Below are 26,228 nucleotides of genomic sequence, written 5' to 3'. Positions count from 1 at the left end.
CCATGCACAAGTTATATGTGAAGGCCGTACGTTGCCGCACAGTGTCTACGTCGACGATACGCTCACATCCAACAGCCATCTACAGTTAGCATAGCGCAGTGTCCGTCCACACACTGCGCTATGCTAACTGTAGACTGTAGACCGAGGGGCCGAGCTCGCCGTGTGCCGCCGCACACACGCTTTAGCAAAGAGTGTCATACTTTAATCATGTTTTAGCATGTAGCATGGCTGGTATGTGAGGGTTGAAACCCTTGAGCATGTAGCATCGCTGGTGTGAGCCTCGAAGCTTATTTAGCATGTAGCATCACTGGTATGTGAAGGTTGAAACCCTTTAAAATGTAGCATTTAGCATATAGCATCACTGGTGTGCGAGCTCTAAAACTCTTTAGCATGTAGCATCGCTGGTGTGCAAGCTCTAAAACTCTTTAGCATGTGGCATCGCTGTTGTGCGAGCTCTAAAACTCTTTAGCATGTAGCATCACTGTTGTGCGAGCTCTAAAACTCTTTAGCATGTAGCATCGCTGTTGTGCGAGCTCTAAAACTCATTAGCATGTAGCATCCCTTGTTCTGTGATGAATTGTCTTTGCATTGCTCCACAAGGCTAAAATCTAATCTGCATGTCGCACTTTGACACGCCATGTTTCCGCTCTCTCCCTGCTTCAGCATATCTCAATCTCATGATGATGTCATCACCAAGGTTGTGAAAAAAGGCCCCATAACGAGCCCCTCGTTGCAATCAGGTGTGCTGCAACCGGGAGACAGGTTCCACCATGCAGGACGCCGGCCCTCCAGGACCGAGTTTGGACACGCCTGCTCCAGAGCTTTTGTCCTCCGCCTCAGTCAAGCGACGCGTCGGAAAGAGCCAGAGAAAGTCTAATCAGGTCGGCCCTTGAAATAAAAGCCGTTACCGTGCGAGCGCCTCTCGTGAGGAGCTGCTGTCCTTCAGCTTAGCAACAGTAACCAGGTCGGCGCGGTTCAGGCTGGAGTTAAAGCAGCTCTTCTGGGATGTGGGGGCTGGCGAACGCTGAATCTGCCTCCTTCACTTTAGAAACGAGCACGTGTGGCTGGCAGCAGTACGTCAAAACACACAAAGTACTGTCAACTCTAAAAGTACCAAGTCCCAGGAGAACTATGTACTAGTATATATATGTATAGAGAGATAACCAGTCAGATTTTGTCATTAACTCATTTCTTCAAAGACGTTTAAATCAGGACTGGTTGTCTTCACTCATTGTTGCTCCTTTGCTTGGTGGCATCGCTGTCCTCCATGTCTGTCCCTCAGACTTTCCCTGTCACGTGACCTCTTGGACGTCCTCCACCTGCCATGATCCTCGGCCAACAAGACTTCACAGGCGCAGCAATCCCACTGCGGACACCACTTGTTGCGAGGCGAGGGGTGCAGCAACACTTTGTGGCCCTTTTATTCCTCCCCACATCACTTCCTGGTTCTTCCCGTTGCCTCTTGGCCCCGCCCCCCCAATCCGTAGTACAGGTAAAACATGCAACACTCTTAGTTGATGTACCTCTTCTTAAAACACTAATATAAAACTGTATCTTCAAGAAACTAAGTGTGTGTGTGTGTGTGTGTGTGTGTGTGTGTGTGTGTGTGTGTGTGTGTGTGTGTACACACAGTGTATATATACTATAGTAGACTGTATATATAATATAGTAGATTGTATATATACTATAGTAGACTGCATATATAATATAGTAGATTGTATATATACTATGTAGATTGTATATATACTATAGTAGACTGCATATATAATATAGTAGATTGTATATATACTATGTAGATTGTATATATACTATAGTAGACTGTATATATAATATAGTAGATTGTATATATACTATGTAGATTGTATATATAGTGTAATAGATTGTGTTTATATAATATAGTAGATTGTATATATACTACAGTAGATCGTATATGTAATATGTACGATGGTAAATATTAGATTTACTACGGAATTCAATATATATACTGTGGTAGACAATATACTATGGTTGACAGTATTTATGCTATAGTAGCTGTTATATTTACTTTCTACTATAGTATGTACAGTTTAGAGTAATCTCATGTATATACGATATTGTAAGACAATACGACTCAGAACCTTATGGCACGATACAATTGGATTATATACATTTTACCAAATTTTATGATATTTGAATACATTTTTCTTTCATGTGCATAGACTATAAAGTTTATTTTTCGACTTGATGTCAAATATTTGATTCAAATGTTTAAATTCATGCCGTATAAAGTACTAAACCACGATTTGGTCTGCCTTCTAGTTTGTCTTGTAATATACCCTCAAAGTACCACAAGGATAACGCAGAGTGGCAGAATACATGGAGACCGGCGTCTGATTAGGAGTTTAAAGGAAACCGGGGAAAAGTTGTGTTGGGGAGGATGTCTGCCGGAGTAAATGTAAAGGTGACGGAGTCGCCGAACCGCAAAAGATCCAGCTGAGGTACTCGTCTGCCTCCGAGTCGCCACGAGGTCCAAACAAAAGACGCGTTAAATACACGGATCCTCGTCTTCGCTGGGAAGGAAGTCAGTTGACCGGGTACGACTGCCGGGCGGCGTCGACACAGTGGATCCCAGCGTCTGCGGGGCATTTAAGCAGGTTTTTTTCGTCTTCCGCCCACACAGTTCCAAGTTCTCACACTTCCCGAGGACAACAACAACAACAACAACAAACAAAAAAACAAACACACACACAGCAGCCGAACCGCAGACGCTTGTTTCAACCCGCTGCGACCGCTCGGCTCAACCCACTCCTTCCCGCCGCAGCACAAGTGGCCGATCAAACTCCTCCTTTAACTCTCCACCAACTTGTTGTTTTTTTTTTGTTGTTTTTTGTTTTTTATTTCCGTCTCACAGGTTGCAGCTCGCCCACGCCGGTCCACTCGCAATTTCCGTTTGGATCTGCTCGTTTCGCATCGAATTTACAAGCGGGTTGTTTGGGCAGAAATGGCCAAGTTGTCGTTCAGAGCGTGGAGGAACACGGGTCAGGATGGCAAAGAGAAGAGGGGGGGGAAAAAAGAAAACGCAGAAGCATTCTGCGAAAAACTTCTGAGCGCTGAAATGTGTTTAATTATTTGTATGCATTTTCCTCGTTTCATCCTCCTTCCAGCTCCGGTCTCGTCTCTCTCTGCTCCGTGCTGAAGCTTCGGGAAGGACCTTGTTATTTTTGCCCAATCACTGTCGGTTTCGAGGCGATATTCCTAGTACCCTTTCCAGTACCTTTTATAGCACCCTTCCTAGAACAATTTTCAGTTACCTTTATAGCACCCTTCGTGGAACCTTTCCTAGCACCCTACCGAGTACTCTTTATAGCATCCTTCTAGTACCCTTTATAGCACCTTTCGAGCACCCTTTATAGCGCCCTTCCTAGAACCTTTCCTAGCACCATACCTAGTACCCTTTATAGCACCCTTCTAGTACCCTTCCGAGCACCCTTCCTAGAACCCTTTATAGCAACTTTCCGAGAACCATTATTAGCACCATTCTAGTTCCCTTCCTAGCATCCTACCTAGAACCCTTTATAGTACCCTTCTTAGAACCTTTCCTAGCACCCTTTCTAGTACCTTTCAAAGCACCTTTCCTTGTACCCTTCCTAGCACCCTTCCTAGCACAATTCCTTGCACCCTTCTCTGCGAGCTTCCTAGCACCCTCGCTATTTATTTATCCGTCCTACATGTTGTCTTTCATCCTGCTTGCCCCTTTGCTACCCCGCCATCTCTCCCTGTTTACAGCTTGCTGTAAATAAATTCAATTTTGGAGACCTTGAAGTCGCTCGGCGCGTCCGTGAACTCGGGAGGCCAAAGAGGAAGAAAGTGTGTGTTTGATGTTTCGGCGGCCTTCCCTCTGCAACAAGCCGAAGACGCCGTAATTGCCGCACCTGTGTCATAAAGCGATGGAGGGATAAATCCGGCGGGTCACACATGGACAGTGTGAAAACACACAATCAGCGTGCGGACCAAAACATCCCCGCTGTCCCTCCGCCGGTCTGACTCACCCCTCGGGGAGCAATCACTCCTCCGGTCCTTCAATACCTTTCCAGACGCTCACTCTCCGCCGTCTATCACTCGTCTTGGTAGATTTCGTGATTCTGAGGTGCCGCATCGCTTTGATTTGACTCTCCTCTGCCTTCATCTGCTCTCGCCCACATACGTTCAATCACAGGAAATAATGAGGTCCTGTTCCGGGCCTGGTTCTACCGACGGCGCTGGAAATGTGACACTGAACTGAATCTAAATATAGATCCGGCGTTTCACCTCCGTCTTCTGGGCAGATTTGGGTCTCGGTGTCGCTCAAACTGCTTCGACGCTTGTTTAACTTCTCTTACCTTACAGTCTTTATATATATATATATATATATACTTTTGCTGTTTCGTCTCTCATTAAACTGAGCAGACGGATGAAGAGGGAAGACGTCTCGGCACACCAGCGCTAATTAGTTACCGACTGTAAACACACAACGCGGCAACGAAACCATTAAATGTGATGTGGAATAATGAAAGTATGGAAATGAACCTAACATTTCAAAATTACTCATTTTCCACGTTTATAATCGACTTAACCTGCCCCCCCCCCCACAAAAGATTTGAGAAGACATGTCTCCTCCGGTGCATCTTTACATGTAACATCAGGTCTCAACAGGTCACCGGGTTTAATTAAAGCGCAGCTGTGGGAGCATCGCCTCGCTCCAGACTCGCCCCGAGTGGGAGGAACGTATTGTCTCGCGCGGCCCCGACGGCGCTGTTGATTAGATTAGAGATCAGATTAGACGTCTGCCGGTGTCTCGCGGGACGGACGGACGGGGGGGGGATCCGAGGGGGAAAGTCACGGAGGTGTGCTTCTCAAACGTGTCGGCACGTCGGAGAGGCCGAGGGCCGAAATCCGGGGAAACGCTGAGCGGAGAGAGGCGGCGTCAATTCGGGAGCACTTCCAGGCTTTTGTCTGATAACGCAACACTAAATTCTAATGTCACAGATGCTTTTATTTTGTCCCCCCCCCCCCCCCCCCCCCCCTTCTTCCAAATCCCATTTACACGGTCGAGTCGGAGCAAAATGCAAACAGCCGAGAGTCACTTTCTGTTTTTCTCCGGCTGGTGTGTGTTTTCATCTCCGTCCGAGTCGCCTGTTAAGTGTGCAGGCGTACACGCCACTGAGATTAATCCGAAGTGCGATTGTGACAGCGCGCTCGCGCACAACAGAAGACCGCGTTCCCGGCGAAGGACTGATCTGTGCCGAGTCGGCCCGTAATTACTCGCTCGGGACGGGGAGAGCCGAAAAGAAAACATTAGGGAGGCTGTCAGCTACCTGCGACACACGGCGTTGTTGTTTTTAAGCTTTTATTTTCCTGCCTTGCAGAAAGAGACGCTGGAGGGAGTGGAGGAGGAGGGGGAGGTAGGGATGGTAGGGACGGATTTGTAGTCCTGATGATGCACGCCTGAATGCTTCACATCAGGTTTGAGAATCAATTATTCAGATGGAAGGAAACTGTCTGGCTCTCTCTCTCTTTGCATTGAGGCAGTTTGAGATCTAAAAACAAACGGATTCAGATTAAACTGCCTAATGTGTGGTGTCACTTCATGTATGGCTGTTACGAAGACACCCCCCCCCCCATCTTAAAGCACCCCCCCCCACCTTTCTATCGAGACTGAGTCAGTACTTTTTCCAAGAAGTCGGGTTTTCCCCCCTTGTTTCCATGGAGGAGTTGGTGCTTTTTTCAAAAAGTTATGTCTTCACCCGTTTCACCCCAAAGGAAAAAGCAACTTGTTGAAATTGGCTCCCAAGGTGGAACTTTTTGGAAAATGCTCCGTCTTCCTGAAAACCAGGGAAAACCTAACACTCTGACTTCATCTTCATGAAAACGGGAAAAACACAACTATTTGAAAATGTTCGAACTGCAACTTTTTGAAAATGCCCCGTCTCTGTTGAAATGGGGGGGGGGGGGGGGACGTGGTAGTTTTATTTTGACAGTCACTTGGTCTTCTGTTCATGTTCTCCCATTGTTTATGTTTATAGCATCTCGTTGGCGCGCATGTCGCGATTTCATCCCAAAAAACAAACAACAGCACCAACTCATGGCCTGGCATGGTAACTACATCATTTCCAGCGTGTCTGCCGTTTTCACGTAAGCGGACGCCGTCGTCGAAACGTTGCCGTGGAAATGCGAAACTTTCCTAAAACAAAAACGGATGCGTTCACGTAAGCAGCGGTTCACAGCTGCTCTTCCTCCTTTATCTCTTCTTCTCTTTCCCCCCCAAATTCAGCCGTCATTTGCTCGCCTCCCTTTCCTTCCCTCCTCCCGGTGAACACCTCATTATCCCTTATCTGCTCCTCCTCTAATCTCCCTCTTTTACCGCCTCTCTGCATCCCACCCTGCCATTTGTTAACCTCCACTATTTCTTTCTTTTTTTTATCGATCAAGCCCGGCGTTGCCTTCGAATCAGGTGAACGCGCGCCAGGAATCCCGCGCCGCCATGAATTGAGAGTCGTCGTGCGCATTAAGCCCCATTGTTTTAGATGAGTAGTCACAGCAGGCGGCGAAGGCCGTCGGATCAGAAATGATATTATAATGCGACATTGGAATAGCGGCGCCATTACCACGGCCGGGTGCTTTTGGGAGATAAGGGCACTAGATAGCGAGGAGTCCCTTCATTTACATCGACCGACTTCATCTTCACCAATATGTGCAAATTACTTTCTTTTTTTGGTGTTTTTTTTTGGGTGAGAATCGGGCCTGAATCTCATGAGCCAAGCGTTTCTGCTTGTTAAAATACATCAATTGACGCCAGCGCTCCGTCAAAACCACGACTCCCTGAGAGCCCAACGCGAGCCCCCGGTATCATTCAGCTGCTAATTGATTATCGAGCGCCGTCGATAAAGTGTCAGGAATGTGTACCCCAGAGCGTCTAAAAATAGTCCCAATCCAGGATCCAGGCTCATGTTTGGCATTTTCATCAATCGATGCGGCGTCAGAACAATGATTAATTGAGTGGCTCCGCGCCACGTTGTCTTTTATTTTTCCTCAACAACTGTCCTTGATTTGTCTGGATTAAAACATCTGGAGAGGGATGCACGCGCTGATGGAGGCTTTGAAACGCTGCGAAATCTCTGAATGTTGACAATAAAGTCAGATTACTGACCTGTAGTGTCACAACAGTGATTTTAAATTCAGATTACTGTTTTATTCTCAGAATTATGACTTTTTAAACTGAGATTACTCGGCTGTATTCTCAGAATTATGACTTTTTAAAATGAGATTACTCAGGTGTATTCTCAGAATTATGACTTTTTCAGATTAGTCAGATTACTGAGCTATATTGTCAGAAAGTGTTCTGAAGTCAGTAATCCCATTTTAAAATAAGAAGTCAGAAAATAGAGCTCATTTAACTTTTTTGTCAGAATTCTTATTTTACAGTCAGATTAATTAACTGTGTTTTCAGAAGTGTTGATTAGATTTGAGATTGCAGAATTGTATTCACAGAATTATGGCTTTTTTTTAAAAATGAGATTTCTGAGCCGTCTTATCAAAATTCTGACTTTAAATTCAGATTACTGAGTTGTATCCTTAAGATTGTGATTTTAAATTCAGATTACTGAGCTGTAGCCATAAAATTGTGTTTATAAAGTCAGATTACTGATTGTGAATTGAGATTACTGAGCTGTATTCTCAAAAATCTGGGACTACAGCTCAGAAAACTGACTTTAAAGTCAGAATAAAAACCTTTTTTTAATACGCTGTTTTTCAGGTGGCCCTAATCCTCGTCTGTACTCGAGAGCACTGCAGCCTCATTTCACCCATTTTCTCTCCACCATCCCTGATGTTTGTTAAATAGAGCCCCGGCCGCTCACTGTGTACTTTTAGCAGAGTACTCCTCCAAAGACTATCAGACGGTGAAAGGTTGGGAAAGAGCAGATTTTCTCAGAAGATCGACCAGAAGAAGACCGATGACTGACGTGCCTCATCCTAATCCCAGGACGCTGAGCCTCCTGCAGATCAGTGGAGCAGCAGTGCCCTCTGCTGGCTGCACAGTGACTCCACAGTGGTGGAGAAATCCCCCCCCTCCAGACACTCCCCCCGCTGCTGCTGCAGCTGCTCTCATCACTTATTACCTGACGCTCACACGTTCACAACTTCATCATTATCTCATCCGACTCTCATGCTGTCATTGTTCTGTCCACACGCCGGCTGATTATTCGCCACCAGGCACGGCCGTGTGATGTAAGATCAAAGGCGTGGGAAAAGTTGCACGCCGGCGACTTATCATTATAATGCGTCCTAACGGTGCTCTCTCTCCTTCAGATGTGGACAATTTGTCTTCTTCACTGTCTCTGTTTAATGGCGGAGGAAGACAAGATGGGCGGCAGACTCCTGCGGCGTGTGAGCTGTGATGAATGATCAGATGGACATCAAAGTGGCTTTCATTTTCAGGTTCCGCATGACAGTTATTGGCGTTTCTGACACCTTATCTGAGGGAATACCCTCTGCGTGAGGATACACCAGTGAAGTGCAGGGACGTACCGATACCATCGGGTCCGATACTGCAAGGAGCACTCGTAAAGTCTCCACGATACAACCAGGGCGAGTACTGCGTGACGTCATCCGTCAGTAACGTGAGCAGTATGTACGAGATTCTTTAATATTCACGAGAATGACAAAAGTAAGACAGATTGTAAATTACGTTTGTACAAAATATCCAGAGGAGGTGAAAGATAGTTTGAACAACACCAGCAACTAAATCACCGGCTCAGTAGAGTTAGTTTGACTGCTCAGTGGATCCTGTATTCAGTATCGGCAAGTAGCTAAAGGTTAGTATTTGTATCAGTAGTTGGTATCGGCAAGTAGCTAACGCTTAGTGCTCCTATCGGTATCAAGGTTAGTTCTTGTACTAAATAAAATCTAAATAAAATCTCACTGTGCTTTAATGTTTCCTGATAATACAGTTTTTTTTCCCTCATATACCAGAGACTATAAATATGCGTCCCCAGTGTAGTACATGGATTGAACTCTGTATGCAGGCCATGCTTCCCACTGCTCAAGTCGCCCTTGACTGAGACACTGACTGCCTCTGCTTATTTATTATAAGCTGCTTTATCAAAAGGAGCTTTCGTCATTTCAAGTGTGATTGGGAGCAGACAGGTGAGTTCGGGCAATTTCTTCGCTGCCACCAGTGACATCTAAATATAAAGTAGATCGGACTACAAAAACAAGTACAACTCTGTCATAATTGGGTTTTGAAGGAATATCGATAGTCTGGAGTTGATCTCATCAGCAGATATAAAATGATGTGTTTTTTTCTCACTTGATTAAAACTAATCATGTGGCCACAAATTACAGAAGCATCCATCCATCTTGGGTTTTGTCATACCAGTTAATCAGGTCCATCCCCTGATTAAAACAGGTACATTCCAGACTTTATTAAAGTTTAATTCAGGTCAGTGTGAGCTATAAAAGCAAAGTCGTAAATTTGGCGTAACGACGGATGAACATTGTGTCGGTGTGAGTTTAGATCAATTATGTCTGAAAAAAACTAACATTTATCACATCTTAGCTTGTATAACAGAACCTGACTCGGGTGGAGACGTTCTGCTGTTCCGGTTGGAGTTTGAGGACAGATGAAGAGACAAGCATAAGACAGACAGATTGTTTTGGTCAGGGGTAGGGATTCAAACCGTGGTTTGGGAAAGAGGGTAGGGATTCAAACCGTGGTTCAGGAAAGAGGGTAGGGATTCAAACCATGGCTTGAGAAAGGCGGTATGGATTCAGACTGTAGTTTGTGTCAAAGGTATGGATGCAAATCATGGTTCAGGAAAGAGCGTAGGGATTCAAACTGTGGTTCGGGAAAGGGGGTAGGGATTCAAACCCTGGTTTGGATTGAGGGGTAGGGATTCAAACCGTGGTTCGGATTGAGGGGTAGGGATTCAAACCGTGGTTCAGATTGAGGGGTAGGGATTAAAGCCGTGGTTTGGATTGAGGGGTAGGGATTGTTGGCATATACGACAGTTTGCCTCACTTCTGTCTTTGGGGGGGACGATTAAACCCCCCATTACATTTCTCCAATTAGTTGACTTTCAGTGTTAATTGTGGATGTATTTACATTTCACCCTCTGGCTTTGGGGCAAGTGGTACTAAATAGCTTTTTGATGAGGTCATTTGTTCACTCAATGTGTCTTGTATCTAACACAAATATCTACGTGTCTCTGAGACGTGGTCCTGGAGGGACGGGGACGGGTGAATCCACGCAGAGACGGGGAAAAATAAAGTGAATGTTGGCTGTGGTGCTGCCGCAGAGCCGCGGAGCCACAGAGGCCTGACGTAGGCGTCTCGGCACATGAGGGCTGAAGTTTGATCTGCAGCCAACGTTGGTGGAGGAGAGGGAAGTTTTTGAAATGTGCAGGTATCTCCTGAGACAGGATGCAGTCTTAGAAAGTCTTTGGATTCCGTGGTTCTTTCTTGCTTCTAGGAAATGGGTAGACAATAGTAAAGTTTATCCCAGAAATCATCTGGTTTACGATTATCCATCTTTTTAAAAGTTACTCTTGATTGGCAAGAAGTATTGATGTATCATGTCAATAAGGCAGCAAACTACATTTCTGGATCAAGAATTGACATTACTTAGTAGGGATGCATTGATACCAGTTTTTTAAAGGACGAGTACGAGTAGCTACTTGCCATTACCAAGTACAAATATGAGTATAAACCTTTAGCGACTTGCCGATATCAAATACAGATATGAGTACAAACCTTTAGACAAACAATACGCAAAGGTTTTGCGTTGCCGCAAACCTCCTCCACACATCGTATAAATTGATGATACGTGTACCTTCAACAGCCTTGAAGGCTCTAGAATACTACTATGTATACTACTATGTCTCCAGTGTGCAAAGAGCGGTGCGTAGCGTCTATGTACGTACTGCATTGTGTGTACTGTTTACTGTAGATGGAGGGATTGAGCTCATTTAATATTGATACACACATCGCCCATCCTCTCTGACGTCACGTAGTACTTGTCGGGTAGTATCGTGGACCGTTGTTACTGTCCAGGTTATATTTTGCAACCTGTGAAGATCTCCGGCTTTACCTGGACTCGTCTAATTGCCCCGTGGCGTCAGCACTGGGAGAGCGGCGGGAGCAGAGGTGAAGCCCGGGTCGTGATCTCCAGATAACGATATCATTCAGGAAAGTACTCTGGCGGAGCTGAGATGAGATTCTCATTTACTTCCTGGTCCGGCCGTCTGACGCTTCGTGGATGAAACCTGCACGGCAGGGAGATGTTGTGGGAACAGCGAAGTGTTCCCACACTTTACCCAGGAGGTAGAAACTTGACTAACTTTAGGTTCTTATAGAAAATACCAAGGAAGTAGTACTTTTAGAACTCAGCGTACATTATATCCATCTTCTACAGAGGATTTAATGATGGCAAAGATTTTGAAAATCTGAGCATTGAAGGCAAAAGTCGCCTCCCAGCTCGCGGCAGAATTATCATGTTTCCGTGGAAACTGAGGAAAATGCGACATATTGCAAATACAACTTTTTGCAAATGCAACTTTTTGAAAATGCGTTGGCATGGAAAAAAATGTTTTAGCAAAGTCTGTTTTTGGAAAGAGACGATAATGCAACTTTGTAAAAATACTTTGACTCAGTCCTCGTGGAAATTGGGAAGAATGCATCGTTTTGAAAATGCAAGGAGAAAACGCAACTTTTTGACAACGTGATGACTCTGTCTCTGTGGAAACGCAACTTTTTTGAAAACACCACGACTCCGTTTCTGGGGAAACAGGGCAAAGCGGGACTTTTTGGAGAACGCAACAGTTCAATCTCTGGGGAAACTGTTAAAAACCCAACCTGGGACTTTGTACTTTTATTTTGACAGTCGCCGTAATAACAATCCAGCTTGGTCGTCTGTCCATACGAATGTTCGCAAGCTAACGACGTGCTTTTCAGGGTTTCCGCCATTTCTGTGTAAATGTACACCATTTTTGTGAAACCAAAATATGAACTTGAGGTGTTTTCAGCTGAAAGGTTGACCAAACCCAGCAACCGCCCAGACAGATTTCATGTCAGTTCACGGCCCTTTTGCCTGCCAAGTGATTTAACAGTACGCTGCTCCAGCCTATTCCCGGCTCGTGAAGGCCTTTATGTTTGCTGTTTTAAACGCTGGGTGCCGGCTGCTGCGGGTCGTTCCCTGGAAAGATGCTCCGCTGGCCGGGGAACCGAGGTGTTTTACAACTCCAGCAGTTTTATTGGAAATAAACACCAGAATACAGAACTGGCAGTGGACATGGCTTTTTGATTGAGAGCAGATCTGAGAGGGGCGAGTGCCTGAGAGCCAGCAATGCCTCCCTAGAAAAAACAAATAAATAAATAAATAGTCTCACGTCTTTCGAAAAAACTGCAGTGAAAATGGCTTTTCTTGTTTTGATCTACAGGCACTTTTAAATGTCCAAATCCAAGAGAGCTCATTTCAACAGCCTGCTCTGCTTTTGTTTTGACAGGTCTGGAGGCGGGGGTGAAGCAGGTGATTTCCTCGCAGATATGACCCAGAAGAAGAAGATCGATTGAACTGATTGGATTAGTTTTTGACACAAACATAATTGATGGAGACGGTCCAACAGCAACAACCCAACAAAGAGTATAAATCCTTGACGTGACCCGGCCGATACAGTCAGAAACTCTTGGGTGTGGATGTTGCTATAATCTATAAACTATATTGAGTACACACAGACATCTGTATGACTGCTTGTTTAGTGACTCGTCAGGATTTTGTTGTTGTTGTTGTTTGTGGAAGTGGTGTGTTTTATGTGATCAATCGTGCCTGGAGCTGCTGTTCTGCATGTTATCTGCCACTTATTTGTTTATTTTAGGTTTGTTGTCAGATGTATAGCACTGTGACGGCGATACACCAGTGTGGTTAAAATACACAACTTTAGTAAAAATGGTGTATTTCAAGGTAAAAAATGGAGACCTTTGAAGAGCTTTTGAAGTACTTGTAGTTCTTTTCCTTCATAGCTGCTGTGACGGAGGAGAAAAGTCCGGTTTCTGTATCCAGTGTTTCAAGCTAAGAACCAGAAAGATTGCAAATACAGTTGATTGGTATTAAAAAATACTTCATTTTGTCATAAAGAATTTCACGTCGCCCCCGTCTGGTGGGGTGGTGGAGCGGCGGACAAAGTCCAGTCCTTCCCTCCAGAGTGGCGAGAGGAACAGCGGGAGGAGTCAAGACATTACCAGACCCACAGAGGAGCTGCAGCTCTTGAGGGTATAAAGTTATTTATTTTTGTAACCTTTCCCTCTCGACCTTCACCAACATTCGCTTGTTTTTTAATCCTGGTTTGTGACACATGGAAGTATAAATGGAACCCGAGCAGAAGCTCCAGTGTGGCCGGTTGGTTCAGTGTGGAAGAGCACTGCCTTGCACGTGGGAGACCTGGGTTCAAGTCCCAGTGAGGGGGAACTCCTGGAATACAAGTTATATTTTCTGTGTTGAGCAGAGGTCTGGTCCTCCACTCAAAGCATGACAGCCGCTGGTGCAGTGGAACAGTGTGTGTGGCTGTGTGGCTTCACACAGGGAGGAGCAGTCTTGGTGTTCCAGGGACCACGGCTCAAAGCTTAGACCAGCTTTTGACCGTCCAAACTCCAATTGACCGGTCTGGTTCTCGGTTTGGAGAACACAGACTGATGGAGGTTCGATTCCTCCAGTACTGGGACACTTAAAGAAGGATGCAGTGGCAGTGGTGGAGACGAAGGATGCGGTGGCAGCAAGGGAGAAGGATGCAGCGGAGGAGATGAAGGATGCGGTGGCAGCGGAGGAGATGAAGGATGGCAGCGGGAGAGTGGAAAGCTGTGGTGGCAGCACAGGGGGGAAAAAAAAACACTGACAAAAAAATGACACTTTAAATATGAATATATTTGAACATTGACTTCATTGACTTTCCCTCTCTGATAAAAAAAAAAAGTTATATCATTAATCTTATTATACTTTTAGCCAAACGCTATATTCATAAATGTTGATACACTAATCAAAAAACCATGACGTAATATCCTCAAGGTTTGTGTGGCGGCTGTTATACAGTATTGTTTACTACTGTACTTCCGGCTTTGTCAATAAAGACTTTGTTTTTCTAACTCGCCACTGTGTTCAGAGTTTCAGATTTATTTTGTTTTTAGAGACTCATATCTGCCTTTGCATGTAAATTCAAGGCCCAAACGCAAAATATCGAGGGTTTTATCAAACTCCGGCTTCGGGTGAATGTGGCTTTACCCTGCCCGTCTCTTCATTCCAATAAGGACTTTAATAAACTGTCTTTCTCAAATAATAAAAGCCACAAAACGCATGTTTATGTTTGGGGAAACATGTCAGTGTGTTTACAACGGACGACGTGTGAGCTAAGAACGTCAGCCGATGCTAATGGCCGTGATATGACGTCAGTTTGACATTAACTCATTGGCTGCCATTGACGAGTTTGACGAGTATAATGTATAGTAACGCTCACTGCCATTGACGAGTTTTTCATTTTTTTACACAGCGGGCTGTAGAAATGTCTGGCGCACCTTATGAATGAGCCTTTATACTGAGACATTACCTGTAATGATTAATCGATGCCACTAGAATGCAGTATTGCGCGATCGGTGGGGTCAAAAGTCTGCCGAGAGGCGGAAGTGTGTGGAGTGTTTGGAGAACGTGGTGTGAGCAGGTAGCGGAGCGGCGGGAGTTAGTATTAGCGAGAGATAGCGGTTTAGAGAGAGACAGGATAGCAAGAGACATGGTGAAGAAGGGCGGTTATAAACAGTTAACACTGTGGGAGAGTTTGACCCGCGGATCGGTGAGTGAGGTTGAGAGGGGAGATAGCGGAGATCCAGGTGAGGGTCCATCTGGGGAGCCAGCGTTGCGGGGAGGAAGACCGGGAGACACCTGGTGCCTCACGGAGCGTATCACCGGCTGGCTCGAGTGACGCGGGCTCTTACAGCGAACCAGATCCGGATTCCTCAGATGAGTGGTTGCCATCTGGATGGCATCCACCTGATGGCCACCAGCAAGAAGGAGAGACCGACGAGAAGATGTCGGGTAGGGGGTAGGGGTCTTCGCAAGGAGACCAACAAGTGGTGCGCAGCGTGTCGTGTTCCCTTGCACACAGGAGACTGTTTCACCTTCTACCACACAAAGCCGAACTACTGGGCCTGGGAGGATTGAAAAAGCACACACTCTAACACGCACACTCACACACACACACTCTAACACGCACACTCACACACACACACTCAATCACACACTCTTCACAAACTCACTCTCACACACTCACTTTTTTTCTAGTTCATACATTTCTAGTTCTATTATCTATTTTTCTGTTGTTGTTTCAAAATTTGTGTACTTTTTGAGATGGTTTAAAAAAGTTGCATTTTCTGTTTTGTGAATAAATTTCCAAAAATTTGCCATCAAAAGTATTTTTTCGGAGTCATGTTTTTATAATTTATATATTGGAAAAGGTGTTAAGATGTTTCAGGAGTCACTAAAGCAAACAAAATGCATATAAAAGTCGCTTTTCTGCTTGATAAGTTACTGTTTACAAAAAGCTAGTTTTCTCTGTTTTTTGGTCAGAAGCAGGTGTTTTGGGTGAAACTTTGCTATGTTCTACGGCAGATTGCTCATGAACGGTAAAAGGTAGAAACAAACAGTTTTTTCCAGATGAAAGCAGAGATCCCAATCTTTAATTTGGTGCCCTTGGTGTTACATAGTCTAACAAAATGCATATTCTGTGGCCCTTCAAAGTTGGGTCAAATCCCCTGAAAACGCTGGCAGAACGCACTTCCCAAAGCTGAAAATGCCTGGCAGTCAATGAGTTAAACTTCTCCGCAAACATACAGCCGCGGATTATTTCGGATTAGATGTGGATTTTGCTGCTCTGATATGCTCTTACCTGTCATTAGTGCCTGTTTAGGGGTTTATTGACATGGGTTGACATGAGCGTTGTGCTTCAGGTGGTGCGCAGGTAAGGTGTGTCCGGAGTGTTGCGGTGACAGTGAACGAACGTTCCTACTGGGGTCACGTGACTTCCGCTGCTGCTGTCGCAGTGAGGAAATACTCGACATCTATGAAGTCCATGACTGTGGAGATAAGTGGCCACTGTTTACCTCCCACCCAAATCAAACAAGGATTCCATTCATGAATTCTTTCAACCTGAACCACAATATAAAAAAACATCAACACAATGATGATCTCTGATCTTGACAATAATACTCTTGACAACTTGAACCTCCGCCTGTCCACCAGCACCCAAAAGCGTGCATGACAGTCTTAAACCACTTCACAGAAACAGTTTGAGAAAACACTTGAATCTGTGGACTTGAACCCTTGACGTGCTGCATCAGTGACAGTAGTGCTCCCCACTGAGCTATCCCTCGTTACCTGAGACGTGCATGAACGGCTACAACTTTATACATATACCGACGCAAAAGAACCCTAGAACATGTATGAATAGGGAGGGTCACTGACCAGGACTTGAACTCTTGATGTGTTGCACTCAGGTCAGAGGTCTCACCCACTACCAACACAAACCATAGACACACCTCCATACGTTAGATTTTAATAGTGATAAAATAGTCGTGTACTATAATCAGTCATCCTTAAAGATATAATATTTATTAACTAAACGTTGATTAAAAGTTATTTGTGATTTTATTATACATATCAAATGCCATGAGAGTGTCTGACTAATTATTAACATCTTAAGCAGTATCTTAAGGCGACAGGAGGGCAGAAATCAACCTAGTGATCAACTTAAACCGAGTAAAAGACATTTAGTGAGAGAAAACTGTCAAACAAATTCAATAAATATAAATCAGGGGCGGAACGACTCATCGACTAGTAAGTTAGTTTTTCTTCACTTTGTTCTCGTGGCGCTTTTATCATTTTTCGGGTTGTAAGTTAGTTTTGAAAATGACTCCTTTCGACATAACTCCCTCCTTTCCAACATCCCAACCGGCTGGGGGGGGGATCGAACCCCCACCCGTCGACCGGCACCAAAGCATGCGCGACAGTCTCAAACCACTTCAACCACCACACGTTCCTCTTCACTTTGTTCTCGTGGCGCTTTTGTCATTCATTTTTTTGAGGTTGCGCTTTTTGAAAATGACAAAGTTTCTGTCCCAAACGTCGGTGTCACATCTGCTTTACCGACTGAGCGGAACCTTTACTTTGACACCTGCAGAAGGATTCACCTTTATACTTTGGATCAGTACCAGCGGTGCTCTCCACTGGGATACCTCTCTGTCTCCCTGATGGATGAACATCCATGTAATAGCAACTCATGAGGACATATAAGGACGGAGGACACTGACCCTCTCCAGTTTGAGGTCTTATACCCACCGAGCCACACCTCTAATGAAAGCAGACCATGAACACACCTTAATGTATATACAGAGTTTATGAGTACACAATATAGATACAAGTTGGTCACAAGTTGAAGCCTTGACATTGGATAGTGACGTCAGTGAAAGTAACTACTGACCAGGAGGACAATATCGTCTCAAAGGACGTAACAAATACATTTTCATCAGTACATAACGTTATCGAATTTTTTTATTTAACTTGTATAAAAAAACATAATTTGACCAAAAACAGACCCCTGAAGTAAATTAATCTCTTTCAGAATCACAACAGGCGCTTCACTGTCCTCATGTGGTCTCTATTTCATTGTACACACGTTGGTAGTACTTACTACTTTTGACCACCAGATGGCAAACTTCCAGTTCTCACTTGAAAGCTCCTCTTTCCTGCCATCTTGTGGACGAATGTGGGAATTACACACAACGGTCCATATTGTCACCAGTTGGCTCTGCAAATTAAGTTTAGTGAAATCTAGAGGACAAAGACTTTACTGTTTTGATCAACCGGCGGTCTTAAAGGGCTACTGCACAATAAAGTTGGGAACCGGAAGATCGTGGGTTCAAGACCAACAAGACGTACTTACTTACAAAAAAGTACTTTTCAAAAAAAATACAAACAGTCCACATATTTAAAACCTCTTTATTTGTGGTTATAAAATTCAGACTCGGTACAAAAAAATATGTTTCCAACCGTGGAGCTCGTCGCGACTTTAAAGTGACGTTGGAGGAGGAGAAGCTTTAACTGGGGCTTTACTCCACTTTACAAACAGCAACAAGCTGAGGCCTTGTTTACCAAACAACGCTTTCAAGTCAACATTTCTGTAGTGTTTCAGGGGGGGTCGCTGACGAGAAGTGTGTGTGTTTGGGGGGGGGGACTCTTTAAAACCATTTCAACTGTCTTCATGGAAACGGGGGACACACTGGGGTGAATGCTTTCTCGCCGTTGGCGTCCACACAGGACACCTTGCTGCGACGGAAAGCGTTTTCACTTGTAACACGGAAACAGGACCTCAAGCTCTGTACACAATAAACAAAAACAAAATAAAGTGTTTTCTCGCTTCAAAACCTCCATTTTCCTCTGTCATTCACACCACGAGTGCAAAAATAAACGATATATGAACTATGGGCATTAATGGCGACGTGTGCAGGGTTATATTTACATCACTTTGTAACAGAGAGAGCATCGCCGTCACTTTTCCGGTCGGGAGACGGTTTGAGTCCGCTTCACGTCCCCCGTCCCGCTCTGTCCCCCCCCCCCCCCCCCCCTCCTCCCCCCTCCCCTCCGGTCCACCTCCGTCCTCCAGGTCACACGCCGCCCGCTTGGGACACAAAGCAAAGAATTTGATTGGTGGAGAGTCAACCTCGCGCGGCGCTAAACTACGATGTCGTGAGCGTCGCCGTTGGGCTGCGGCCGGTTGGCCACCGGTGGGAGGGGCTTCTTGTAAAACTCTGCGGGGGGAAGAAGAAGGTTGGGCGGCGTTAGTGGACGGCGTCCAGCCGCGCCTGGGAGAAGAGACGCTGCCGGTTAATGTGAGAGAGCGTGCGATGACTTATGGGAAGGGGGGGAGAGGGGGAGGGGGGGGGGGGGGAGGAGAGTGTGAATGATTACACAGACTTTGAGTTGATTAAGACGTCTGCAGCTTGAGATTCCACACAAACACATGGCTGGAGAGATGCAGGAGGCGGAGAGAGAGAGAGAGAGAGAGAGAGAGAGAGAGAGAGAGAGAGAGAGAGAGAGAGAGAGAGAGAGAGTGCAATGTGGCGTCTGAGACTAATTAACAGTAGGCACACGTCTGCAGGAAGACTTCAGCGTTTCCACAGAGACTCAGCAGCGAGACTGTGGAACAAACACAAACCGTCCACGATGCAGCCACATGCAAGATGTCAGGGATTATCATCCGCTAATCCAGACTAGCCTCCTCCGATCTCCTTCAAATGGGACGTTAGCGACTTTTACACCGCGGAGGAAAAGCACGCAGCGGAAAACATCCGGGGCCAAATCACGTTTGCGCCGCAACATTTGAACACGGAACGCTATCGTTGCGTTTTGGGTGTCCGTTTCCACGACGACGGTATTCGGAGTCACGGGAAACGCAACGACACGGGGGAAATAGCGGCTTTTCGAAGACTCTCCGTCTCTGTGGAAACGGGGAAAACGGAACTTTTCAAAAGTCCTTCGTAAAGAGTCCCTTAAAAGGAAAAATGCAACTTTTCGCAAACTTTTGTCTCCGTGGAAACGGGGAAAACATAACTTTTTGAAAATAAAACTGCTTTTCGAAAGCTCTCCATCCATCTCTGTGGAAAACGGAACTTTTGGAAAATATTCTGTCTCCATGGAAATGGTGAAAAGAAACCCTGCAACTTTTCGAAAACTCTTCATCTCCGTGGGAACTGACTAGAATGCAACTTTTCTATCCGGAGCCGAGACTCAAACTAAGATATCGGTGATGCGGCCATGAAAGCTAGCTAGCTCGATGCTATCAAGCTAGCCTCATAACCACGCTGTCAGAGCGTAAAAACAAACACCCATAATGCAACAGTAACAGGGGGAAGTTTTTTTAGACAGATTGCAAAATGTGACTCTTTCAAAACTAGAAAGCTTGTTATGACACGGCGTTACCGGGTGTTAGTGACATCCACACCATGCGAAGCACAAGTCATGAATGAGCCAGTGAGACGGCGACGGTTTGATGTAATGACGTCAAGCGGCGGTTAGCGAATTGAGAGCGAGACTTGGGGGGCCCCGCGGGGCAGATTTACCAGAGTGTCTCGAGTCGCCCAGAGGCTCCAGCTTTGGCAGCCGAGACACTTTGGGTGTGGCCCATCCCACTAAAAACACACAGAATACACACAAAACGGTGAAAAAGAGAGTGCGTCCCGGCGCGCGGGCTCCGCCGCCGTCGTCTGGACTCAAACGGCGCCGCCGTGTTTGGCGGTGAAACTGACCTGGGGGCGGTGGAGGAGTGCGACTCTCGGCCGGGCCGTCCTCCAGCCGAAGAGGATCCACCCGGTGCTTCCTCTTCAGGTGCAGCTTGCTCGTCTTCTTCCTGCCTTGCTCGGCGGCGGCGGCGGCGGCGGCTGCAGGAGCATTTTAAAACCACATCAGACGAGCATTTGTTTTCTCTAAAAGTTCCACAAACGTCCGATCTAGATAAACAACTTCGTCTCGATTGGATTCACCTGAGGTTTGCCTGGCGTCGTCTACCGCGGCTTCCTCCTCGTCTTCCTCCTCTTCGTCCTCCTGAGGCGGCCTGTGTCTCATCCTCTCCTTCTCCTTGTCTTCATTCTAGAAAAAGGACAAGAACGCAGAGTTTACATGGCGACAGTAAATACTCCTTCTGCACACGCTCAGTAGATGGACGGTAACAACAATGGCGGCCTCCAGAGTGGCATGACGCTTCCACTCTGTCTCCACGGAAACGGGCCAAAACGAAACTTTTTGAGAACGCTCCGACTCCATCTCCATGGAAACCGGGGGAAACGCAACTTTTGGAGAAATACTGCGCTTCCGTGGAAACACAACATTTTTCGAAAACACTCGGAAACCGTTTCCGTGGAAACAGAAGCATTAACTTTTTGAAAATGCTCCATTGCTGTGTAAAAGGGTGAAAACACATCTTTTTGACAACGCTCCGAGTCCATCTCCATAGAGACGGGGGAAAAACTCAACTTTATAAAAATTTTCCATTGCCATATAAACGGGTGAAAACGCAACTTTTGGAAAATGTGGAAATGAAAAAGTTTAATTTTGGTAGCAGGAGAAAACTTTGAAAACTCTACTTTTCCGTTGCCGTGTCAAAGGGTGAAAACAGATCGTTTTGAAAACAGCTGTTGGGGAAACGCACCGTCTCCATGGAAACGAGTGACAACAAGACTTTTTGTGAACACGCGAGGCTCCTTTTCCATGGAAACGGGAAAATGCAACTTTTTGAAAACGCTCCGTCTCCGTGTAAACAAGTGAAAAGACGACTTTTTGCAAACGATCCATTGAAAGCGGCGTCTCACCTCACAGATCACGTCTCCGATTGGCTGGAAGGGGCTCTGGATGTTCTCCTCGTCGGGCTCCTCCTCCTGGATGTTCCTTCCCTCCCGCTCGGCCTCCTCGCGCTCCTCTCGCTCTCTGCGGACGAATCAGACGTTAACCTCTCGTCGCGAGGAACTGGGATGAAGCGCTGGACTCGGGTTTGGAATGACTCCTGATCCACCTCTCCTCTCGTATCCTGCGGACTCTCTCCGCCCTCTCCTTCTTGTCCTGCTCCTCCAGCGCTCGCTGCTCCGCCGTGTCCTTCTGCACGCGCTCAGTGATGGCCTCGTAGTCTTTGGCAATGTTGCCGAGGAGCCAGTTCAGGCCCTTCTTGATGGACTTGTCCACCTTCTTCCCGTAGCCCAACACGGCCGAGCACGGCTCCTGGAGGAGGCAGGCCGAGACATGTTTCAGTGAGGGCGAGGGCCAAAGCGAGCGCCCTCACTGTCGGCGGCAGCTGCACAAACACTCACGATCTGACACAGACACTTGTTCTCGTTGACCAGCTTCTCCAGCGACAGGTTCTCGATGATGTCCGCCTCGGCCAGCGCCCCTTCTTGGTCCTGTTTGTTGGCGAGCCTGAGAGCCGGAGGACGAGAGGTTGGTTACTGAGAGGTCAACGAGTCCAAACCTGTAATGTGACTCTTTCCGAAAAAGCTGCTGCTCCCGGGAAACGGGAGAAAATGCAACTTTTTGAAAATGCTTCACGTCTGTTTCCATGGAAACGGGGGAGAAACGCAACTTTTTGAAGATGCTCTGACTCCGTCTTCATGGAAACCTCAGAAAAAGCTACTTTTTGAAAATGCTCTGTCTCCGTGGAAATGGGCGAAAAATTTAGCTTTTTGAAAACACTGCTTTTTAGAAACTTTTGCTCTCCGCTCAAACGAGAGGAAACGCAATTTTTCGAAAATGCTCCAACTCCGTCTCCATGGACGCAGACAAAAACAGTTTTCAAAATGGTCAGACTCTGTCTCCATGGAAACGGGAGAAAAATTTAACTTTTTCAAAATACTCCACCTCCGTCTCTGTGGAAAAAATTGCTTTTCAAAAATGTTCCATCTCAATCGCTTTGCAAACGCAACTTATTGAAAACACTCCTACTTCGTGGAAAATGGAGAAGACGCAACTTTTCGAAAACGCTCCACCTCCGTCTCCATGGAAACGAGGAAAACTTTGCCAGGGCTAAAACCAGACGTCCTTAACGCGACGTGAAAGCGTCTCTCCACTCACACCAGCACGGGCTTCCCGGCGATGCGCGGGTGCTGCAGGACCTCCGCCATGGCCTCCCGCGTCTCCTGGATCCGCTGCACGTCGCTGGAGTCCACCACGAACACCACGCCGTACGACTCCGAGTAGTAGTTCTTCCAGATTCCCCGGATCCTCTTGCCCCCGCCCAGGTCGAAGATGGTCACCTCGAACTTGCCCTGCTTCAGGTCCACTTTGGAAAAACCCACTGTGGGAGCCACGTCCTGTGGATTCTCTGAAAAAAATACAGACGGGTTCTGAAAACTGCAAGAACACATAAAAACGAGCTTGGAAGCAGTGAAATGTGTCACTAAATGTATATAAAAAAGGTTTGTTAGGTAGAAACAAGACGATAAACACAGATTACTGATTGAACCGGGGTGTCAAACGCATTTTAATTCAACTTCCTGTTGCGTGGGTTGGTAAAATAACAGCTTTACGCCGATGATGGACATGTCTATGTTTCCACAATTAGTACTGAAACTCACTATAATGTCAATATCAAGCCAATTCTAATAATACTTTCTCGTGGAAAAAACTCTGAAAAAAGTGTCTTATGGTTGTTTTTACGTGGCTTTGAGTCGAGTTCGGCTCGCTTTCACGTCTCAGCTCAGAAAGTGTTGTGTTGCGTCCATCATCTAGACATTTGCTTTTAAAAAAAATGGTTGAAATGGACGTGTCCTGACCTCCCTGGATTCCTCGCACCGTGGCCGTCTTGCCCGCGTTATCCAGTCCCACCATTAAAAGAGTCACTTTCCTGCAAGAAAGACATCAAAAACATGAATCTCCAAATAATCGGCCACGTTCAAGGGGGAGACCTTGGCATGCATTAGCACTCGTGACGCACATAATCTAATCTAATTATTAATCCGAATTTGCAACACAAGCGTGCGCGAGACGGAGTGAGTCAGCTCGGGTCACGTTGTGGAGAAACAACGCGCGTTTAGTGTCCGGCACCGTCACCTTGCTCACTAATTCTTTGTTTAAACTATGATAGTAGAAAGCAGAAGTGGAAACAACTTTTCGAAAACACTCCTAAAGTGAAGTTCCTTTGCCCTTCTCACAGGTGCATAAATGGCACACGCTTTCAATAATCCAAAACTTTATAATTAAGAGGGTTTTTTTTTTTTTTATTATTGCAGGTGTACTTTGTGGAAACGGGGAAAAGAATACTTTTTGAAATGGTGGAAAACACAAGTTTTCAACAATGCTCCATCTCTTGGAAATTGGGAGAATGCTCGGTCTCCGTGGAAATTTGGGAAAAATAAGAAACTTGTGGAAAACACTCCCAACTCTGTGAAAAGGAAGGACAAAGCTCCAACTCTATGAAAATTTGGGGGGGATCACCTTTTTGAAAATGCTTTGTCTCTGTGGAAATGGGAAAAACACAACTTTTGTAACAGGGTCAGACAGGGGAAAAAACTTTTTGAAAATGCTCCGACTCAGTCTCCACGGAAACATGGAAAATGCAACTTTTTGAACTTGCTCAGACTCCGTCTACATGGGAACGAGGAAAACGCAGCTTTTAGAAAATGCTCTCTCTCTGTCTCAACACATAGTTTTACAGGAGCGTGTGCACTGCTTATAAACCACACAAACTACAACAACTTTTTTAATAAACCTAGTTGGTTGGTCGCAACACGATCTAAATATGTAAATTTAGAGAACGCTCTACACCTCGAGTGTTAAACGGCATCCGTCTCTGCATCCTCTATAATACTTAACTTTGAAACTTGCGCCGAAACGACATCAACCGCACAATCCATCGCACCGTTGTCTGAAGCCAGCTGGCTTTCATCGGGACGGCCTCGCGGTGGGATTCCCCCAAACGACCGGGTGACATGACGTCTCGCTAACCCTCCATCTCCATCCCGACCGCCGCAAACGCCGCCAACGACAACAAACACGGCGAAGCGACCCACTGAACTGACCCGGCGCGGGATTAGAGGAGGATTTCTCACTAAATCCAGGGGATCACACGCTCCACGTGAGGGAAGCACTGTCACTTTGAGTGGCTTCCACATTATAACTGGCGAGGTAATGGAGACACACTGGAATATTTTCCTGGATTATAAATTTAACACCTAATTTTAAATTGATTTTAATTTTGCATAATTTCCCCTTTTTTTCCATTAAAGAGTGGAAGCTTCATTAGATGTGTTTAAAAACAAGACAAATTTAGATGAAAATTTGTGTGCCTGCCTCTATTTTGATTTTAGCATCTCCATGGCAACAGACGCTGATCTCCATTCATCTCCTCCCTTTGTTTGGGACATTTTTTCGCAGCTTTTTGTGATTTTTTTATTTTTATTTTAGAAGCGGCTACCCGAATCAATAACGAAAATGCAGAAAAACAATATTTAAATTAAAAAAACAATCAGCCTAGGGTAATAATCTTTGAGCCTTGTCACTAAGGCAGACACAAGAATTACCTAATTCACACAATCAGTCAAGAAATGGGAGAGACACACTGAGACTTTTGGATTATCTTCTTGGATTGTAGATGAAATACCCAGACATACATTAAAAAATAATAATAATTTCCATGATTCTGAGGTTGTTTTTTTTGCCATGACGCAATAGAAACCTTCATTAGATTTGCGTAAAATTCCAAAAATAACATTTAACAAACTTTAATATTAATTTTATTTCATAAACATGCAGAGATAATCCCTTGAAATTACCATTTTTTTTAAACGCATGTATACATCAATTCGGACTACCTAAAGAGCTGATCTTATTCAGCACTATTAGATCTGTGTCCTGCCAGTGTTCGTGTGCATTTCCTGCAGTTTGACTGAGGATAAATGATGAATTCCCGAGTTTTAATCCCACCTCGCGGGCTCTCGCCAGCGCTTCATCCAGTTGCAGCAGTTCGCCATCAGGCTGAACATCTCAATCCCAGTCCGGGGAGGCTACAGCCGGGCAGCTCGGTCCTCCACCATGGCGAGCCGACTCATCACAGCAGCCCACGGCGTGACGATAAATCTCCGAGTTTCATCGGTGAAATGTTGTTGACGATAAACGGAGGTCGTTTAGCCGAGGCTAACGGAGCTAATGAGGCTAATGAATAACGGTACGCTGTCAACTCGACTCTTTTCGGTTTCAGGACTCGAGTGAGGCCGTTTAACTCTGAACGACACTTTTACTCGCCATTAAAAATGTGTTCTTTTATCGCACTTATCAGTCATATCGACCAAACTTTGACAAATAGACGCTTAGCTTCGCTCTGTTAGCCGTCATTAGCTGCCTGCTTTGTTTACGCCGTCTTCTCCGCTGCTAGGCTGCGACGTGCTGGCGTCATCAGACGTGTTGACGTCATCATACGTCCTGGATAAAACGAAGCATAGAGGGCAAGCGACGCCTAAAGGCGAACCAGAGGAACTGCACTGTAATGTGAACGGAAGACTCGCCCTGATAAAAGTTCATACTTTTGTTATAAACTTAATAGTCCGCACTGATTTGTAAAAAAAAAAAAAAAGGTCTGAAAACAGCTGAAGAAAGTAAAACAGCTGAAACAGTATGGATATCTGGAATTGCCTAAAAAAATAAA

At 45.6% G+C, this 26,228-nt stretch overlaps 1 protein-coding gene across 3 annotated transcripts; it reads right to left on the bottom strand.

The window, feature by feature from the left end:
* Positions 1 to 18,027: 18,027 nt before the first annotated feature.
* On the bottom strand, positions 18,028 to 25,953 carry arl13b (ADP-ribosylation factor-like 13b). 3 transcript variants are annotated; one of them, XM_080493327.1, is made up of 10 exons: positions 25,511 to 25,953; positions 23,362 to 23,432; positions 22,661 to 22,910; positions 21,904 to 22,009; positions 21,612 to 21,814; positions 21,412 to 21,526; positions 20,587 to 20,692; positions 20,353 to 20,484; positions 20,167 to 20,235; positions 18,028 to 18,725 (listed from the first exon to the last, which is right to left on the bottom strand). In XM_080493327.1, exons 1-10 carry the CDS (start codon positions 25,567 to 25,569, stop codon positions 18,712 to 18,714), a joined length of 1,125 nt encoding a protein of 374 aa, XP_080349453.1. In that variant the 5' UTR covers positions 25,570 to 25,953; the 3' UTR covers positions 18,028 to 18,711. The 3 variants fall into 3 exon arrangements, with proteins under 3 accessions (XP_080349453.1, XP_080349452.1, XP_080349451.1); XM_080493325.1 differs by having other exon boundaries at positions 18,693 to 18,855; positions 25,511 to 25,950; XM_080493326.1 differs by lacking the exon at positions 20,167 to 20,235 and having other exon boundaries at positions 18,038 to 18,855; positions 25,511 to 25,950.
* Between the last annotated feature and the right edge of the window lie 275 nt (positions 25,954 to 26,228).

The sequence above is a fragment of the Lipophrys pholis genome, assembly GCF_963383615.2.
Source record: "Lipophrys pholis genome assembly, chromosome: 23".
In the NCBI taxonomy this organism is placed as follows: domain Eukaryota; kingdom Metazoa; phylum Chordata; class Actinopteri; order Blenniiformes; family Blenniidae; genus Lipophrys; species Lipophrys pholis.
This window is presented reverse-complemented; position numbering and strand designations above follow the sequence as displayed.

Excerpts from the sequence above, each read along its gene's own strand:
- arl13b (XM_080493325.1), bottom strand. The coding sequence starts at position 25,569 with ATGTTCAGCCTGATGGCGAACTGCTGCAACTGGATGAAGCGCTGGCGA. Across the intron at positions 22,010-22,660 it reads GCCGGGAAGCCCGTGCTGGT|GCTCGCCAACAAACAGGACC; the intron begins GTGAGTGGAGAG and ends TCCGGCTCTCAG. Across the intron at positions 20,236-20,352 it reads CACTCCTCCACCGCCCCCAG|TGGGATGGGCCACACCCAAA; the intron begins GTCAGTTTCACC and ends GTGTGTTTTTAG.